The 19,551-nt window shown below is 46.6% G+C and overlaps 1 protein-coding gene across 11 annotated transcripts in view; it reads right to left on the bottom strand.

The window, feature by feature from the left end:
• Positions 1 to 1,061: 1,061 nt before the first annotated feature.
• The window catches only part of RAPGEF2 (Rap guanine nucleotide exchange factor 2), a 219,811-nt gene continuing 201,321 nt past the window's right edge, over positions 1,062 to 19,551 (bottom strand). For 9 of the 11 annotated variants that reach the window (XM_074376734.1, XM_074376751.1, XM_074376755.1 and 6 more), the window contains 11 exons: positions 17,749 to 18,132; positions 16,139 to 16,350; positions 15,924 to 16,047; positions 15,320 to 15,343; positions 14,041 to 14,264; positions 12,492 to 12,698; positions 9,593 to 9,745; positions 7,278 to 7,503; positions 6,398 to 6,960; positions 3,999 to 4,298; positions 1,062 to 3,070 (listed from right to left, as the gene is read on the bottom strand). In XM_074376734.1, the coding sequence (XP_074232835.1) occupies positions 3,045 to 3,070; positions 3,999 to 4,298; positions 6,398 to 6,960; positions 7,278 to 7,503; positions 9,593 to 9,745; positions 12,492 to 12,698; positions 14,041 to 14,264; positions 15,320 to 15,343; positions 15,924 to 16,047; positions 16,139 to 16,350; positions 17,749 to 18,132 (2,443 nt within the window). In that variant the 3' untranslated portion in view covers positions 1,062 to 3,044. Of the gene's footprint in view, positions 3,071 to 3,998; positions 4,299 to 6,397; positions 6,961 to 7,277; positions 7,504 to 8,720; positions 8,807 to 9,592; positions 9,746 to 12,491; positions 12,699 to 14,040; positions 14,265 to 15,319; positions 15,344 to 15,923; positions 16,048 to 16,138; positions 16,351 to 17,748; positions 18,133 to 19,551 lie in introns of all 11 variants that reach the window. The other 2 variants (XM_074376793.1, XM_074376744.1) reach the window with 2 other exon arrangements.

Raw genomic sequence — 19,551 nt, 5'->3', positions numbered from 1 at the left:
TCCTGTATTTTTAGCAGAATACAAAAAGTGGTGAAGAGGTTATTCTTTGAACAGCAGATCCTAAGTATTTTTCAGAACACATCTGAGAATGTTAAGCTTTCTGAATGACAGAAATTTAAGGAGCACAGAGGTGGCTGTTTGGACAGGGGTTCCCTGAGCGAAGAGCTCTGGAGTGAACATGAGGGAGGGGGCACAGGTACCCTGGCACCGGCATTTTTGAAGGTCCGGCTGAAGCTCCTGGAATGGTGTTAATTCTCCCCATTGTTCTGGTGGCCAGATTTTCCAAATTTACCACCATCACACAGATGTGCCAGGAAGGGTTTTAGGTTTGGCCATCTTCCCTTTGGCAGCAGGACTGAGCTCCTGACTCCTTTCGAGGCTCCCTCACGACCCCTCCCATTTTGTGCAGGTGTTTCCACACGCTCCACCCGAAGCTTCCTGGTGATTGATGGTGGGGCTTTCATTTACACCTGTTCCAGGGAAAGAAATAGTCCTTGATTTCAGAATGTGCTCAAATGGGTTGCTGCTTAACTGATTCTTACCTTATTAAATAAAAGTGCCCTTCTAACAGACCGAAATATTCTTCCAACTTACTACACCTTAGGACTCATAGACAGAAGAGTGATCTTTGATGTGCTAATTACAAGTTCCAAGTCACTCGCCGGACTGTACTGTTAACGTAGTGGTCATGACCTTAAATGTCAGTTTAAGTTCTCTGAGAGCCGGTTTCTCAGCATGTATACTGGGAGTCAAAATAGTATGTCCCACAGAGAATTTTATTGGAAAAGGGTTGGGAAGAGACAAATGCTATGTAAATAGTGATAATCATCATTTTTCACTGAATCTCAAGAGACATGATGAACCCTGGACATGGTTTGGTTGCTGTCAATGTTAATACACCAATTTCTTTTCTCTGAAAAGCCACCTAAAAGGATAGACTATTCAGGCAGTTTTTAGGCTAAATTGTGCCCATCTCCTCAGCGCCCTGGGGCCTGCTCCTGCAGTGAGACCTGAGGGCTCCATTTCCTCAATAAGAAAAAGCATGCACGAGTCACTAAGAATATAGGCAAGGTTTTATGTTATATTTATTTATTTTCCAGCTTGTACAAACTGGATGTAAAAGCATAAACATAGTACATTTCTACCATTTTCAACAAAAATATAACCAATATGTACAATTATTGTATTAAAAATACAAAAGGGATACAGACTCCACCAATGTCTTTCTAAAAGACATACAGGGACAAGTAGTATCAAAAGTACGAGGAGGTGACCAGTTAACTGTACAGTCTGCACTTGACATCACGGAGCGAACTGAGCTTACAGTCCTAGGTTCTACGATTACTGGATGCTTAGGTAACGTTTGTGCAACTTGTGGAAGAGCCAGGTTTCTGTCTTTCTATCTGCACATGAGGTCCACAGCCTACGTAAGGAAAGTGGCCAGCGATGCCTATTACACGTGAGATTACAAATGCGTAACTGACGACGTGGCAGGTGAGCAGGTCGACGAATGCCATGATACAGAAGAGAATTATTAAATAAAGCACTGACGAGTGTTGGATACAGTGAAAAAACACTGCAATTCGACTTTTACAATCGGAAGCTATTTACGTTTATCTACTGATCAATATGATCAGCTGAATTTAATGGGGAAAAAAAAATCCAAGACCAGCAGTTCCTCACATTTGAGTACTACTCGGATTGGCAGCCTTCACTTTTCCGGAGTCTGTGCAAAAACAACAAAAGATAGAGAGGAGGGGTGACTTCGGTCGTCGGCGTGGGGTGAATAGCAGCTGTGAGCGGGCGGCTGCCACTGAGGCCTTCGCTGTCTCAGCGTCCAGAAAGCCACTCACAGGTTAGTCTTTGGTGACTAACCCACCTCGCGAAGGCTGGTGTATCTTACCAGGCGTTTGAGCTTCTGATCTTTCTCTTGTTAAAGGCGTCCATTCCGAACCGGGAGGCCGTCCCCTAAGAGCAGCGTTGACAGCTGGCGTCCGCACGGCATCCCAGCCGCTTTCACTGCCGTGCTCTCCAGTTATCAACGTTTCTCTTTAGAAACAAACAAAAGAGTCCCTAAAACTAAGTCAACAGAAAGCAAAGGAACATAATTTAAAAGACGTGGGGTTGGCCGTCCCTCTCGATGGCACAGGATGCGTCCTCAAGTGACACCGCCCTGTGCTCCGTAAGGCTCAGACACGGGACAACGGAGTCCCAGCTCCCTCCCCGGGCCATGTGCAAACAGTGTGCCGGCAGGTGGGCCCCGGCCGCTGGGGAAGGGGTGGACCGGACCCCGGGATCTAAGGGACTGGCTAACACCTCCTGCTTCAAGGACAGGGCACTTGCCGGGCACAGCCACTGGGACCCAGGAAGATGGGCTGTAGGCTGGGTCTTCCTTGCTCTGGGGGTTGGGATGGGGACCACACCCTGCCAGGCATATTTGGTTTTTTTAGTCACCCGCCTGGGCTGGCAACCCTACTTAAAGGTTCAAAATAATACTGTAATCAGATGGATATAACATTTACTCTCTGAACATAATCTTTAAACTCATTAAAAAAAAAAAAAAAGAGGACATTGTAAACAAGTGGACGAGCATAGTTCTCAAAGGATGTCACTGTGTCTCTGTCTTCCTTGGAGGGTTAAAGGCCCTCAGTGTCCGGTGGCTCGCCGTTCTCATGATGCCAATGCAACCACGTGCTAGGACTGGATTGAAATCTGAGAGGAAGACGCTCCGGATCCTTCCGGCGCGGAGACGCTCTCGGAGTCGGGATGTCGGAGTCTGTGGGGCGCGGCAGGCGGGAGCTCGGAGACCGCGGCGCTGTGCATTCAAGCAACAAAGTCGGAAAAGTGCCAGGGCGGTTTCTTCACAGTATTTCACATGCAAAGGGGACAGTACGAGGGGGGAAGAAGCCCCATGCTGCTTTTAAGGCAGGGAAGGAGGCAAACTGGTCCACCGTCCTCGGAGTGTGAGTCCCACGGCCGCGACGCCGGGGCGTCTTCCTGCCCTCCCCTTCGGGCGGCGGCTCCGGCCCGGAGACGCCCGAGCCTCAAACAGCAGACACTTGCTCATCTTCTGCCAACATAACCGCGGAAGGAAAAAGAAAAGAAACTCAATGAGCGAGCACATCGGTTCTTGTGCTTAGAGAGAACACAACCCTGATGCACTATATAAAAATACTATTTTTTTTTAGTATAGGTCACTTAAAATCTTCTCTTTTCCTACATAATGATTAGTAACAATAAAAAAGGTTTAAAATACAGATGGAGCACATCTTTAAATATATATACCTTGTATATTTACTGATTGGAAATGTATTAATGATAAATTCCCTGGAAAAAAGTTATAAAACAGCCTGTGACTTTTTAATAATATATACTGCATACACATAAAAAGGTCTGGGAGTGGGGAGGGTATAGCTCAGAGGTAGAGTACGTGCTTAGCATGCACCAGGTCCTGGGTTCAACCCCCAGTACCTCCATTAAAAAAAAAAAAGATTAAAAGGGGTAGGAAAAAAAAGTCTAGAAGGATATGTAACAAAACGTTAACAGGGTTAGCCTGCAAGCGGCAGGATTCTACGTAATTTTCATTGTGTTTGCTTTTTTCTATAATGATTATTTGCATTATAAAACATGTTAAACCTAAAACAGGAAGTGGGGTCGGGGCAGCATGGCTCCCGCTGCTCCCAGCACGGCCATCTCGGCCAGAGGAGGCAAAAATGTTAGAGAGGAGCGGATTTCTTTATCAGCGCTTCGCTGGGAACTACTAAGCCTGCAACACAGCATTTCCACAGAGAGCCGAGAACGAGGAGTAAACCCAGCCATGCACACCCTCGGCTACAAGTGACCCCTCTGCGGCCTTGAGTTACTTCCTGAGCCGCAGAGGACCAAGCAAAACGAAACCCCCCGGACAGAAGAGCGGGCCACGACTGCAATCCCGAACCTGGCCCCCCACCCCCGAGGGGCCCCCAAGGGCGCAGAGGCCACGGGGAAAGGGCATGTACCGTCCTCCTCAGCGGAGAAGCCCGGGCCCGCATGCGGGCCGAGGCGCAGGTCCCCGTCGCCAGGCCGGTGCCACTGCGGCCGGGGGGCGGGCCGGCCACCACCATGGGGCGCGGGCGGCTGCGGGGCGGGGGCCGCGGGGTCCGGCGGCCGGGCCAGCATCCGGGAGCGCTGCAGGGCCACGGTGTAGTCCGGGGGCTTCCGGGCCGGGTGCGGCGGCCCCTCGGGGAAGTCGGTGATGGGGATGCCCACGTAGCCCGGTGGGGTGGGCGGGGGCTCCCGGTACCGGCCCTCCTTCCGCGCTGCAGTGAAGACAAGGCAGAGCGTTAGGACCGCATGGGAGAGCATCTTGGCCCCGTTACTGGAATGAAGAAAATCAGCGCTACGACAACACACAGTGGAACGGGTCGAGAGGTGCGGGCAGGGAAAGGACTTCACTGAACAACTATTCACCGCGGTCATCTCCGTGGGAGGGGATAACCCAACGGGGGAGACCTGGAGCTCTAAACCGAGGGCTGCAAAGCATCTGCACCTGTAGAGTGGTAACCAGGCTGACACCCAACCCTGCAGTTTATCGGTTTATCGCAAAAAGAGATCAGAAGACAGCCAGTTCCACGCCTGGAACCTGTGACGGGTGCCCAGTGAAGGTTCCTTCCTCTCTCCCTCCCCTCCAGGCCAGGCAGGCGGTCCCTCTTCACTGGGCACTTCGTGCCCCTCACCAGACAGAGGGGCCAGTCCATGGTGCTTTCAGGTCTTGGGCTTCATTTGCGAAAACAATTTGGAAAAGTAGGACAGAACTTTTGATGCAAACCTAAAAATTCTAAACTGTGTATATGTAAGGTACGTATTTTCCTTAAAATCCTTCCCATGGACAGATGACTGGATAAAGAAGGTGTGATGTATATATACTACTCAGCCATAAAAAGTGAAACAATGCTATTTGCAGCAACATGGATGGACCCAGAGATGATCATACTAAGTGAAGAAAGTCAGACAGAGAAAGACAAATACCATATAATATCACTTATATGTGGAATCTGAAATATGATACAAATGAACTTACTTACAAAACAGAAACAGACTCACTGACATAGAAAACGAACTTACGGTTACCAGAGGGGGAAGATGGCAGAGGGATAAATTAGTTTGGGACCAACAGATACAAACTATTATATATAGAATAAACAACAAGGATTTACTGTACAGCACAGGGAACTATATTCAATATCTTATAATAACCTATAATGGAAAATAATCTGAAAAAATATATGTAACTGAATCACTTTACTGTACACCTGAAACTAGCACAATATTGTTAATCAACTATATGTCAAAATAAAAAGAAAAAGAAAGTGCTTTAAAAATCACGACCTAAGAATAGGTATTAACTGTTGTCTCCTTATTCATCTTGAAAGGATATTAAATTTGACAGCCACCCGTGACTATTTGCATGATAAAATAACTGCAATCTCCCTACTAATAAAAGTGATCTCTGTAAAGGTTAGAGCCTGGAATTTCTCACTCTATAGCCTATTGTGTAGCCCTGCTCTTCAATTAGATGCTGAACATGCCAGAGAGTTTATCCCGAGGAGATTAAGGAACCGTAAGAGACTTCTCAAGAGAAACAGCATCAGCAAGGTGACAGTGTTCTGTGTACTTAAGAATTCTTATCCAGGCGCTGGTGCTCTGAGTGCTCTGCAGAGTTCCTTAAGTCCTCACACCAGCTGGATTGGTACAAATTATGAAGCCCATTTTACAGATGGGGAAACAGACACAGCTGAGTGCCCCACCCACTGTCACAAAGTGAGGAAGTGGCAAAGCAGGGGTTCAAGCCCCCACCTGCCTGACTTCCGAGCCCTGACTGCATTCTCTCTCAGGCCCCTCACCCTCGTTCGGTCGTGTGCAGGGAGAATTTGTTTAGCACAGAAACAATTTAGCTGCATAACAAACATCAATGGAAGATTTTTAAATATGCAAGGTATAAAGTTCTAAATACAACTCAAGAGAACAGAAGAGAAAAATGAAACAGTTAAAACTGCTCCAGTTAAACAAAAAATTCTTCCTCTAGAGAGGATTGGCCATCCTTCCTGATAATCTTCATCTGGGAAGATCAGTATTAGACCAGATAATACCGGTGATGACAACCTACTGACGTCAACAGCTAAAGTGCACTTAAGGTTTACTGTACTGGAAGCTGTTTACAGGCACTGGACCACAAGACCCGGGCTCTCAACCACTGTTCATTTCAAAGTCCTCCATGCAGGGCTAATCTGGAAGCCCTACCCAGCCATGGGTGGGACAAAATGAGGAGAAAAACCACAAACACTTAATAACTTCACTTGCAAAACCAGTTAGAGGAAAGCCACCACCCAGATGGGACCGTGCTCTGCAGTCAGCTTACCAATGAGCCCTTTGGCAGCGCCAGGCGTCACGGCTATGTGGGCCACCCCGGCGGCGGGCTTGGTGTCCTCCGTGGTCACGGCTGGCATGCTGCTGCTGCTGTCGGCGTCCATGGAGACGTCCTTCCCCCCCCTTCGCTTTATTGTGCCTGTGTCCCCTTCCGAGTCTTCTCCCCAGTACCCCGTGGAAGATGCCCAGCTTGCCCGGGACTGGGCTTGGTCCAGACTCTCTCTGCTTTGATTCTGCCTGCTGTACTTTGTGCTGTGATCAGAAAACATGATTTGGTCCATATGGCTGCTCGTGCCCCAGAGACCTGCAGCATCCCCAGAATAGTCAAAGTGAGGGTGTCCAAACGGGAGCGTCTCCCAGCTCCTCTGGTGCTGGATGGTCTGGATGTTGTCGTGGGAGCCACTCGAGCACGATGTCCAGCTCCCTCGGCCGCTGTCGGCTGCGTCCAGTGACGCCCGGTCCCCCTGGTCCTGGGAGAGCTCCTCGGTGCTGGGAGAAGAGATCACTGTGGCCGTGGCATACAAGCCCCGGCCCTCTGACAGTGGGGCATAGGACCTGGGGGGTCGGAAGACACAGAAAAGAAAAAAAAAAAACAAAAAAAACCAAGGGGAGAGAAGAGAAAGAGGGAAAAAAGCAAGACTGTTAATGAATAAATCTATAAAACCGAACACTTTTTCCCAGAAAGGCAGCCTGCTTTCATCCCAGGAGGAGGATGGAAGATTCCCCATGGTACTAAGTCATCCGGAAACTGAACATGAGAACTGGAGTGGGGGTGCATCTCTCGGCCTGTGTAAACAGACACACACAGCTGGAGGGAAGGGTGGGTTTTCCGAGCTGGTGGAGCACCAGGAGGTCAGGAAGACGAGCCCTACCCCAGGCTGAACTGGTCCGGTTCCACTGCTGGCCGCCGCTCCGCCCGGCCCACGCCCAGGCCGCTCTCCACGATGCTGACCGAGTGCCTCTGCCGCCTCTCCTCCTGCAGCGAGGCAGGCACCGAGTCAAAGGAGGAGTTGCTGACGATGCTGGATCGCGAAGAGATTTCGCTGTGCCCGGAATCCGAGAAGTTGTCCACAGTGCCGCTGGGAGCCAGGGTGTAGCCTGCGTGGAGACACAGCGAGGTCAGCGGCCTCTGCAGGTTACAGCGGGCAACTGACATGTACCCAACAGAAATACACTGATACACAGGCCAGAGGCGCCACCACTGAGGTGGGGAAAAACCATTTGCTGGGGGAGACCAGGTGACTGAGATCAAGGCAAATTTTTATTCAAGTGAAATTTAGCATCTTTAATGAGAGTTTAGAGAGGAGACAAGAAAACACTGTTATACGAGACCAGAATTTGATGCTGAAATCAGGGCACCACTCGACCCTGCTTAGCTCTCTTAAATATAAATTTTACTCCATTCGTCTCTACAAAAGAAACTAGGAAAAATGACTACGATGATGTTTAAAAGAATGTTTTTTTTCCCCCTCAAATTGCAAAGTCGGTCATTTTGTTTTCACTGAAGTTTTCATTCTGAGAACTTAATGGCATAGAATAACTCAGCTGGAAAGATCCACATTATCATTTTAAGCTGACATATGTTAATAAGAAGTAAGACCTGAAGAAAACGTCTTTGGATTTTTGCCATTTGATTCTTCACCACTAATAACATATTGTATATATCACCTAAAAGCCAATTGTTTTGAAGGATACCATGTACAAAATCTCCATTTCTTCCTGGCCTGTCACTTCGTCTAAACAGAGGTCCATTTCCTGGCCGGCAGGGCCCTTCACTCTCCTTGGTTGCTAAAAATAATTCTGAAAGTCCCAAAGGAAGAGAAGCTTGTCTTGACATTTTTAAGGAAAAAAAATCCAAATCTTCTTAGCACTCTTTTTTTTTCCACATTACTAATAATCTCATGTTACTTAAAATACTGATTTTATAGGATTATATGTACACAATGCAAATTTTTCCACACCATCTACCTAATTAAAAAGAATCCAATCTAGAGCACCTAAATGTTGCTAATTTACTCTCTAAATAGTACTTCCCCATCCTTTCAGTTATTAATTCCTGATTTATTTTTTAAAGATGGTACAGGTCTTGATAAGACTTAATGAGTTTATCTATGAAACGTCTTGATACAAACCACAGCGCCAATTCTGACAGACAAGATTTAAAGCCTTCCCTGAACAGTCTGCTCAAATGCACATCTCCAGAACAACACTTGGGGGACCACTCGACAGTGGAAGGACCCTCCTGTTTTCCTCCGCTAACGAAGGGTGGGTGTGGCTCTGTGACCCCCGCGACCCTGCGCAGTGATCCTTGTTACTGTTCTCATGTCCAGGAGAAGAGCAGGAGCTGGTGAAGTCCAACTGCCTGGGGCCAAAAGATCTCGGCTGACTGCCACTACCACCCACCAACAGGATGGGAGAAGGACTCAGGCACACCCACGGAACCCGGAGGGAGGCCGATACCGGGCGGAATGTGCAGAGCTCTGAAACAGTGGAGAATTCCAGCAGAAGAGGTATCCGCTGGGTCAGTGAACTCTGACACCGTGTTAATCATCTCTCTGGCCTTCCTCCGGGGAAAACTCTCCTGGCCTTTTGTTCCTCCTGGCTTACACCTGCTCGGTTAAAGGGCGGGACAGAAAGGGACCCTCAGGGCGATGGAGCAGAACATTATCTAGTGTTATAAAGGAAGACAGTGGTACCCTGAGAACGGCAGTATGAGTGCCTAAAATTTAATCTCCTTAAAAATAAAACAAGAGAGCAACAAAAACAGATAATCAAGACCCGTGTTAACACGATGAAAAAAATAAAAATGTTAGTTTTTTTTAATGTTTTTAAAGCCCTCTGCTCTGTAATTAATGCTATGTGATCATATTTAGTTAAAACAACTGTTAGTGTAAAAAGAACTATTTATATATTTATAATCAATAAAACACTTATATGAATTTTTTAAAAGGCCTTAGTTATATAAGCTTAACAGTATTTATTTATAAATATAACATTTAAAATAATCAACATTCTCGCGAATTTATAAACTTGGAAGAATTTCAAGTTCAGGCGAAAGGGGAGAAAAACCCACGGGGTGTTACACATCAGATCACTGTAAATGACTCTCCTGTCAGACGGATGTAATCTACCACTCTGGAATCGCTCACAGCTGAAATAAAGGAGGTCAGGTGGTAACCCAGCCTACCTTTCCTCGGAGAACTCTGTGGAGAAGTGGGGGGAGAGGACAGCTGGGAAGACGCGTTTGAGATTGTGTCTTCTGCTGGTTTCCTGTGGCGTTCCAGACTCCCTTCTTCGGACAAAGAAAGGATTTTCTTTAAAGCTTGTGGAGAGTTGATGCCTAGAAGAGAGAGAAGTAACTTCAATACGCATTTCCAAGACTGAAAAGAAGTAACGTTAATGTCTAAAAACTCTGGTGTTAAGATTAACACTGCATTCAGCATCAGCCTATTTACAATCTCAGTGCTATCTGCACGCTGTGAATGGCGAGCTTACAGAAGGCGCCGGGGACACACAGTGTGGCTTCTGACTGGTGCCTGCCCCAGGACTAGCACTAGACTGCTTCTGATCTTTTACTTCAGATTCTCAATCTTGATCACCGCTTTATTCAAAGCCATGTTAGACAACAGTGAAGAAAAAATAGAGACAATGGGGGGGGGGTGTAGCTCAGTGGCAGAACACGTGCTTAACATGCATGAGGTCCTAGATTCAACCCCCAGTACCTCCATTAAAAAAAAAAATGTAAATAAATAAATAAACCTAATTACCTGACCCACCCAAAAAATACTTCAAAAAAAAAAAAAAAAGACAATTTGGAAATACTTTAATTGAGAATGAAAGTGATGCAGCTAAGAGTATTTATTAGAACTCAAGTTTGAGTTGGAGATGGGTATCTTTGTGTTGTTGGAAATGTTAGCTCTCGGAAAGTGTGAATGATGAAAGAAAAGTGAAGAGCCAAAAGGAAGTAGCCAGAAAGACTAAAAGTGGGCTAAGGGATTCCCTGCAGCTAACATGTGATCAGACAGACAGACAGGAGGAGGCCGGGAGACAGGAATGAGCCAAGCTCGGAGTGGGTTCAGGAGGGAGCCATCCAGCACCAGGGGGCGGATCCAGGAGGTCGGGGGCAGAAGAAAAAGGATTACTTGTGCCAATGAAGGTGATTTTTTCCCCTTAAAAAAAAGCACTTTTAGAAATGAGGGAGTCACACACAGATATTTTTCAAAGCCTCCAGTATTAAGAGGTGTTCTCAATTGCCTTATTTTGAACAACAAAGAGACATCAGGGAAGGTGGTACAGCTTGAAACCACCTCAATCAATGTTAGTTTTAATGTCCTTGGACTGAACAGGGTCCGTGAAAAAGGAGGCAATGAAGTTGAACAAAGATTTAATCCTTTATTTCACCTCCTGTAAGTGTGTGATGCTACTTTAATACAATCTTCTAAAAATCGCTTTGAAAGCGATCTTTTAATTACACGGACAGATACTAACATATACAGGATGCGTGAAAACACCAGCTACACCAAAGCTACAGGAATGAACAGCGCTGCTGTGGCATCCTACATAGACTGAGAAAGTGCTGCCTTCAAACAGCGCGGACGGCCATGAAGATGCTGTGATGCAGAAAACCGTTCCGGTTCAGAAGAGTTCCAGTGATGACCAAGACACATATAAAAAGTGCAGCAAGTATCAGAACAAAATGTATTTCATGAATGGGGGTGGGTGCAGCATCTCTAAAGTAATATTTTATATTACATGACTTTACATACTTAACTATCATAAGAAGACTGGACTATTTCATCTACACTCCTAAAGTTCATAAATTCAAAAAGGCCAAAAAACATGTGACAGATTCTCTCTGGGAAAGCAGGGGACCGCCTGCTCTACAGTTGGGCGCACCTACAGTTGGGATAACAGGCTGTGTTTTGCGAAGAGGGAGGCGGGTGAACTTCTGTATGAGTTTGACGTAAAGGAGGCCACAGAAGTCAGACAGCAGGGGACTTGGGACTAGGAGGAAATTAACAAGGCAGTGGACAAGAGACGCGGTTCCATTCATTTGTGATGTGGGAGCAGCAAAGACACTTGGAAGAGGAAGTGTTAAGTAAAGGGGAAATGTCTCGCTCCTCCCCAGACTCAACAAACGGGACATTTGTCCATCAGGAGGAACAGCCGGAGATGGAGCCTGTGAAGGACCCACCCGTCCTCAGCCCAGCTCGTGAGGACGGGTGCCACTGGGCGGGGGTTGTCTCAGTCACCAACACCCTGTTTTGTCTAAGTAAACTCTTCACTGCAAGCTGTTTTTTCTTTTTTTTAATGTCTTTCCTTTTACCAACTTTGTTTCCTTTCACATATATACAGAGAAAAAAGAACCAGAACATTTTATGAAAAATAATTTCATACCATTTACATAAAGGGACTAAATTAGTAGATATACCACTTTTTTGTTTGTTTTTTGTGGTCTTCCCTTGGAGTAGGGGAGGTCATTTGGTTTATTTATTTATTTCATGCTTACTTTTAATGGAGGTATTGGGGGTGGAACCCAGGACCTCGTGCATGCTAAGCACATGCTCGACCACTGAGCTCCATCCTCCCCACCAGACATCACTTTTAATAGGAAAGATGAAGCATGACTTGGCTCCTTAACATACAGGAATTGATGGTTATTTTCCTCCCAAGTTGCAGAATCAGTGATTCGACAAATGAGAATTCACCTCCAGACAAATCCTTTCACTTAAAAATATTTCGCCTACATTCCAGCAATTTTGATCATAAGGCCAAGCTAGCTGAAATAAGGCACAGGGGCAACTTCTGTACTCGCCAAAAATGGAACGTGTGGAAGCACAGTCTCCCCAGTTCATGCCCGCGCCCACACTGCTATGACAAGACTAGATGAACAGTCCTTTCCACTGGCCAAAGTCAAGCTTAACTCACTGAGCAGTAATGTCCCATTAAAGGGTAACGATGGGGGGGGGGACTAAGTACACGAGACAACATTACCCAGGACAGGACAGGACAGGATGGGACAAGGTTCCTCATCCGAGAAGCCTGATGATGAACAGCCCCAAGACAGCGTGAACCTGGCCACCTACCGAAAGGTGGGAGATCCTTCACAGGAACTTTCTTTCGAGAAGGGTAAAGGGACACGGCAGGGACCTGCAGGCCTTGGCTGATCTTCTGCGGCGGCTGCGGTGGCGGGGGCTGGGGCTGGGGCTGCGCCTTCTGCTGCGACCCGGCCCTCGGAGCCACTGGGGAGGTCTCAGATTTGACGGGCTTTTTGTCACCAGGGTTCTTAGGCACTGATCACAGTTGGGTGTGAAAACAGAACAAGAGATTTAAGGAGTTAGTGGCTACACATGAGATCATTTTAGGAATGCATAAACATCTTCTGCGGTGCAAATACTAAAATATGTACCTTTTTCCTGCTGCCTACCTAAAGGGCAGAAATGGGGGCGAGGGAGAACCCCTGTTACCCAAAAAAGGCATGACAGGACACAGATTCACTTCGTAAAACTCACCCTCTCAAAAGATGTTTATACTATTAAGTACTGCGTTAAAAATACAAAATAGAAAAACATGGATAGTTCAACATATTATATGTATGTCTGTAAAAAAGCAAATATATGGTATTGTAACAGGAAAATTGTTACAAGTTGTTTTTCTAAAATGGCACCCAAAATTCCTCGACCAAAATCCCTTATATATATTATGAGCTTAGGTTTAGTTTAATAAGTGACATTGGCTGCGATCTTTTTTCTCTCAAATTCTCTCTCCTATGAGGTAAAATAAACCACATTGCCAACAGCAGCCAGTACTGCTTGGGTTTTATACCGAGTGTCTAATTCCAGGGCAGAGAGAAGGCAGAACAATTTAACAGGGCAATTAAATGCTGTTTTAAGTGTATTAATATTCCAAACCACCCCATGATGTATCATACTTCCTTCAATTTACATGTAAAGAAGCTGAGGTTTGGGGAGCTCAGTGACCTGCCCAAGGTGACACTGTTAGTACGAGGAACACAGGGTTTGCGTTCAGACCAGGCTGACTCTGGAGGACAAGCTCCTCACTCTATGCCTCAGTGGTTTTATTAAAGTTTCCCAGGCAAGTCTACTGACCCGAATCTCACAGCATCCGACACTGACCCTCCAGCGAGGTGGTACCTTCCAACCTGCCCATAGAAGCCCCCCAAGTGTCCTGCCTGGAAAACGCCTCCGTCTTACAAATTCCGATGCCGAGAAAGAGAAAACAGCCCCATTTCGGGCCTGGCCAGGCGGTTAAGGCGGGTGGGGGAGGGCTACCAATGGGCGGCGCCCTGCTCACTGCGGGGCAGTCACTGCGGGTGCGCGGGCGCTGGGGGTGGGGGGAGGCTCCTGAGCCCCCGGTTCCGCGCTGCTCCTAGCCTGTCCATCACCTGAGAAGCATCTTTGCGGGGAAACAGGGTATGCAAGAGGGAGCTGCATCACCCGTGTCCCCGGCCTGCGCTCCGGCTGCAAGGGGATGAAATAAAGCCGGTTCCCGCCCCCACGCTAACCCCGAGACGGGGGCAGGACCCTGCCACTCGGTTCAGGATGCAGCGCGGCGGCGGAAAGGGGGCGTGCTCCCCGGGCCCCCCCGCCCCGGCCGCTCGGAGGAGCCACTCACACGTGCTGGTGGCCGGCTCGCACTGCAGGGACAGCGTCTGAAGACTCTCCTCGTCCATGTCCAGCTCCAGATCGGACAGGTACTGCTTCACTTTCCGAGCCATCTGGGCGTCCTCGTACAGCTTCTTGGCGTTGAGGAAGGAGCTGCGGCGCACCCGCTTTTTGTGGCCGCCGGTCGGAGCCACGTCCAGCACCGCCGCACTCGTGCTGCCCTGGCTCAGGGACCTGGAAGGCGGAGGGCAGGGATGCGGCTCGCTCTGGCCGGGGCTCACGGACCCGCTCCAGATGCGCCGCGACCTCTAGCAAGAGTCTATGTGCAAAAAGGTCACAGGCCTCATTCTGGTAAGTAAACTGTTGCAAAGGAACATTGCATAATGTAGATTCACATTTTCTAAGTTTAAAGAGATTCATATATACACTATAAAAAAAAAAACATATATATGTTTGGCACCTGTTGGGTTCCAACTAGAAAATTCTGTGTTTCACCTCTTCAGAGGGTTCAAGGCAGCTCCCTCGCTGAGGCCAGCGAGTCATAATGATGACACATAAAAGCTCATGCAGGAATAATACAGTCACAGTCATGAAGAGTGACACTGAACTTATTTCTTCTAAAGAGGACGTTTTACCTCAATTTAAGTAAATTTAGCCACAAGGTTCACAACGGTTTTCTTATCACTTGGGTTAAATGTAGTGAGTTTTTTAAGTGACAGGGTCAATCTGTTAATAAGATGCTCATGCAAATGTAAAAACATCTGTATAGAAACTAGCACATGAGTTAAGAATTATTTTTTTTTTAAAGAATTGGTTTATAGGATGAAAACAGTAGTTAGTTGAGCTGTAAAAATTTTTAGTTTTTAAGACCTCGGGGCACCTTCTGCATATATCTACTCCTCAGGGATCTGTGCAACAGTATTTAAGTTGCACAGTTTTTCCTTCTAACCTCCTTCCTCCCCTCATCCCGTGTTAGACTTTTTCCTTTTCAAGACACACAAATTATATTAAAATACAGTCTTTCTGAAAGCTCAGAGGGATGCCTGGCCTACAGTCACCCGGAACAATCATCGATCGTTTCGCAGCTCCCGTGGGTCAGGACCTCAAAAGCGAAAGCCCCAGGAGATTACACATGAAGTCAGTTTGAAACTGAAATTCTGCAAGAGCCAGAGGGTTAGGAAAAAAAAAAAATGCAAAAGTGCAAAGCATCAGAAAACACAGCAGGTAAGAAAACGAGGCACGTGGGGGACGCGAAGTGGGCGTGGGTGTGCGGGGTCTCCACCACTTACCCCAGACTCCTCCATTTCTTCTTCCTGTAAGTGAGAGCCGTGGAGATTGAAGCGTGGATGTAGAGAGAGAGACAGAAAGATCACAAGCTCAGAAGGAAAGGACTAGACTTCCGGGTAAGCAGTCCTCGCAGCCCACACACATCAGTCGCCTCACACACACCACCTGACCAGCGATGTTTTTCTGGCTCAAAAGACAAATGCGTCTAAATCATTTGTTCTAAAAACCCCTCCCCGGGGTTAATCGTTCTGGACTGCACGGACAGCGAAACCCACCGTGTAGTGGGCCAGACCACACTGTAGGGGTTATTTACGCATTTTAGTTCAGACTGTTGGTGATGAGCTTAAGCTATGCACGTCTGAAAAAGGAGGAATGGCTGTGCCTCGCCTTAGATGAAAGGTGTCTGAAGGGCAGACTGTTTCCCGGCAGCCAGAAGTGCCCTCGACGCGGGCTAAGGCGTTCACGCTGAGTCAGAACTCGGGGGTGGTGCTCTGCAGGGCCTAAGGAGCCTCGCCAGCTACGGATATAAGTGTCCACAGTTTCCTCGTCTGTCAGGAAGCTCTAGCCCAACCTTCCCCAACCCCGCGCCGAGGGCCACACACTCACCGGGTCCTGAACATGAGGGCGGGATCCATGTTAACCGAGGCCATGCGGCCCACGTGACGGATCTCTTTTGCAATCATTCTGAGCTTCTCAAAATTGACCAGCCCCTCGACCTTTGAGTCATTTCCTGAAATTGGCAAAGAAGGAAAAGGGAGTCACGTGGCCTGTATGCTCCGCTTCCACCAGTGGGGCCAGAGGTCCTCCACTCTGAGTTTTACCTTCGTGAAGGAAGGTCAGATCCTTCTTGATCACTGGGAACAGGGGGATGATGGGAGGTTGGAGGTTTTGGCTGTTGAGGACATTGCGGTATTTCGCCATGTTTCTGGAAGGATCAAACAGGTCTTGGAGATCCTGAAACAGCTTTTCGTACTTGTTGGGAAGTTTTTCCCACGTAGTTCGCAGTCTTGCCACTGGTGCCAGGTTTAGGCCGCTGAGCGGAAAAAAAAAGAAAAGTGGTGTGAAGTTAAACAACTCATCCTTATGAAATGAAGGCAGTAAAGTCGTGTGCTGTCTATTAACACAGAACACCTCTGTGTGTGTGCCTTGTGTACTCGGCAGGTCACAGGATGCTTAAGAAACGATGAATAATTCTGGGTTAGAAGGACTTACTGTACAGCACAGGGTTTTACAAAATCTTGTAAAAACCTATAATGATAAAGAACCTGAAAAATAAAATATTTATATACAACTGACTCACTTTGCTGTACACCTGAAATACTGTATATCAACTAGACTTCAATTAAAAACATAGTAATTCTGGGTGATGAGAATTGAAGATAGAAGACAGACAGGGACTAGGGGACCTTACTCATCTTCCCTTTACAACCTTCTGGTCTGTTTATTGTGAGCAAAACAATCAGAAGTTGAGGTGTTGTGAGGGCAGGATTTAACCCTGTTGCTTTGTCTCCACACACAGAGATGCTCCTGGCACAAAGCAGGCGTTTGATAAAACAGACCAGCCAGATACCTTACAGTCATGACACAAAGCAAAAGCCTTAAGAATAAGGGTATGATCAAACTCCCAGACAGGAAAAACGACTGACTCAATTAATTATTAATCACTTATCACCATCACCATCAGCATTGCTAATTGTTTCCGTCTGTGTTTCCTTCCAGCTGCAATTGCAAACTTAGAGAAGAAAATTAACGTTTAACACTGGGCATCTGCTGCTTTGTGCTGGCTGATGGGACCCCACATACATTCTCTCAGTCAGTCTGCTTGATAGCTCATGGGGTCACTGTTATTATATTGAGAAATAAACTGACATTCACAGGAGTTCAAATAATTTGCCTGAAGTCACAGAGCTGAAAAAGTGGTGAATGTAATGTTCTGGGCTCCAAATCAGCATGCAAGAGATTTTATTTTTTGTTTTTATTTTTAAATTTAAAAAAAAATTTATTTATTGTTTGTTTGTTTTTGTTTGGGGGGAGGTAATTAGGTTCATTTAGTTACTTACTTTAATGGAGGTACTGGGGATTGAACCCAGGACCTCATGCATGCTTAGCATGCTCTCTACTGCTGAGCTATACCCTCCCCCAACCAGAGATTTTAAATGAAGGATGGAGATTGGGGTTCAGAGAAAAAGAATGGTTCAATATGATTCGATTAAAAATGACTACACTCGTACAAATGATATGTTTTCCTGGATTTCTCTCTATTTTTTTCACACTTTTTTAAAAATTATTTTTTAATCCAGATTCCCAAATCTATCCTATTTCACTTTTTTTTTAGTTTTTTTTTTTTTTTTTTTGCAGGGGGAGGCAATTATTTCTCCTTATTTTTAATCTGCAAACGGAATTGAGTCTTATGACAAGCAGGCGCTCCTACCTGATGATGGCAAACATCGAGTTGAAATTCTTGCACTCCCTGCAGTGCAGCGCTATCTTGATGAAATGCTTAATGATCTTCATCCTTTTCAGCTGGTTCGTCTCTCGCAGAATTTCAGATGCCACCCAGAACGTTTCCTGGTTAATGACTTCTTCAAATTTCTTCAGGTTGGCACAGCTGGTTTTGGACCTGAGCTTAAATAAATCGTCGATGTACTCAGTAGGCTCGATGTTGCGGAAGAGCTCAAAATTCCGCATGGAGAGCTGCGTGGCCACTTCCACAGTACTGAGCTGCAGCAGTGAGATCTGACTCTCCCTCAGCAGCTCCTGGGCGTCTTCATCTGAACACAGCGTTTCTGTCTCCATGTTGTTTTTCAAGTAGTACCTGGGGAAACAGGATTCAGAGGCTAAGCAGCTGTCTCCGGGCATTCCTTGAAGCAATGATGCTACCTCCAGAAGGTTTGTGAGAACGCTCAAGCGGACGATGGAAGGACCCTTTCCGACAGACAGACAAGGCAGCGGCCGCCCCAGTCACCAGACCACACGACCCCGTCCAGAGTCACGGACGGAAACTCACACGTCACACCAATTTCACCGGCACCAGCTACAGTCCATTTGCTCCTGTCTTTCTTTCCCTGCCTTCTAGATTATTTTGTCTTTTTCTTTTTGCCCAAAGTGACAGCTCAATTTAAATGATCAGCTTAAATAAGGAAATAGGCTCTCAGGAAGGAAGCAGGAGAGATTAGACACGGGTCATCAGTTTCCCCAGAGAGATGCGTGACCTGAGACTACTGATCAGTCCAGGTTTACCGATTTATTCAAATACCAAAGAAACCTGGAAGCTGCTTCCCTCTCTCTGATCCGATGAGTAGAACAGCCCCAAAACAGATCTCAACTTTCAAATATCTGACTTTCACAAAAACCTTACTAGTTAAGTGGGGCAGGTCTGATTCCTCCGTCCGATGAGGAAACAGAGGCTCCCAAAGATTAACGCCAGCCGTAGAGACGAGAACTGAGTCAGGGTTCCTGTCTTTTTGTAAGCAACTTGTTGAAAACAGAATCCAGATGTTTGCCCTGTGATTTTTTTTTTTTTTTTTTTGATTTTGTAGAAAGATGCTTTCCTTAAGCCAAATTCCATAAAGTGAGAAACGGCACCAGTGTGGTGGGTGTCCTGCCAAACTGGCCTTTTGCATATTTTGCCAAAGCCAACAGGTCAGAAAACTCACACCGCGGGGCCTGGTCACTCACGGATTTAACTCTCTCAGTTCTGATGACTCACGAGGCCCGTGAGGGGTATCCGCTTCTAATTTTCCTGAATAATGACTGTGAATCGTGAATCTGCCCCCTCAGTGGAGATCTGGAGAACGCCATCAGGACCACAGGTCTACCAGTGCACATAAAACTGAGAAGAACTGACCTCCTAAACCAGCACCACCTGCTCACGTCGGGGCTGGAATAAGGCAAGAGTGAAGAAGAGTGAGGAAGTCATGGCTAGGGAAGGAAAACAGACGTTCTGGATGGGTTGAATCAGGTTCAGGTGTGTAACACGGAAAAGTCAAGTATAAAATGAAACATTCCACATGGTGAGAAAAAAATGTGATTTCCAAAAACACTACATTTTCAGGAAGTGCAGAAGCTCATCATTGTATGAGAGCCACCACTTAACTACTTTTTCAACTTATCTCTAATTTGTGATTTGAGGATACAAATGACATCTCTCTGTGGAAACACCAATCAAGAGGCTGACAAAGTTAGAGGTGATGTTTTCCTGCAGGTATGTGTGACCCAAGCACTGAGGCAGCAG

The sequence above is a fragment of the Camelus bactrianus genome, chromosome 2 (genome assembly GCF_048773025.1).
Source record: "Camelus bactrianus isolate YW-2024 breed Bactrian camel chromosome 2, ASM4877302v1, whole genome shotgun sequence".
Classification (NCBI taxonomy): Eukaryota; Metazoa; Chordata; class Mammalia; order Artiodactyla; family Camelidae; genus Camelus; species Camelus bactrianus.
Note: the sequence above shows the minus strand (reverse complement) of the source record. Positions and strands in the feature narration are given on the sequence as shown.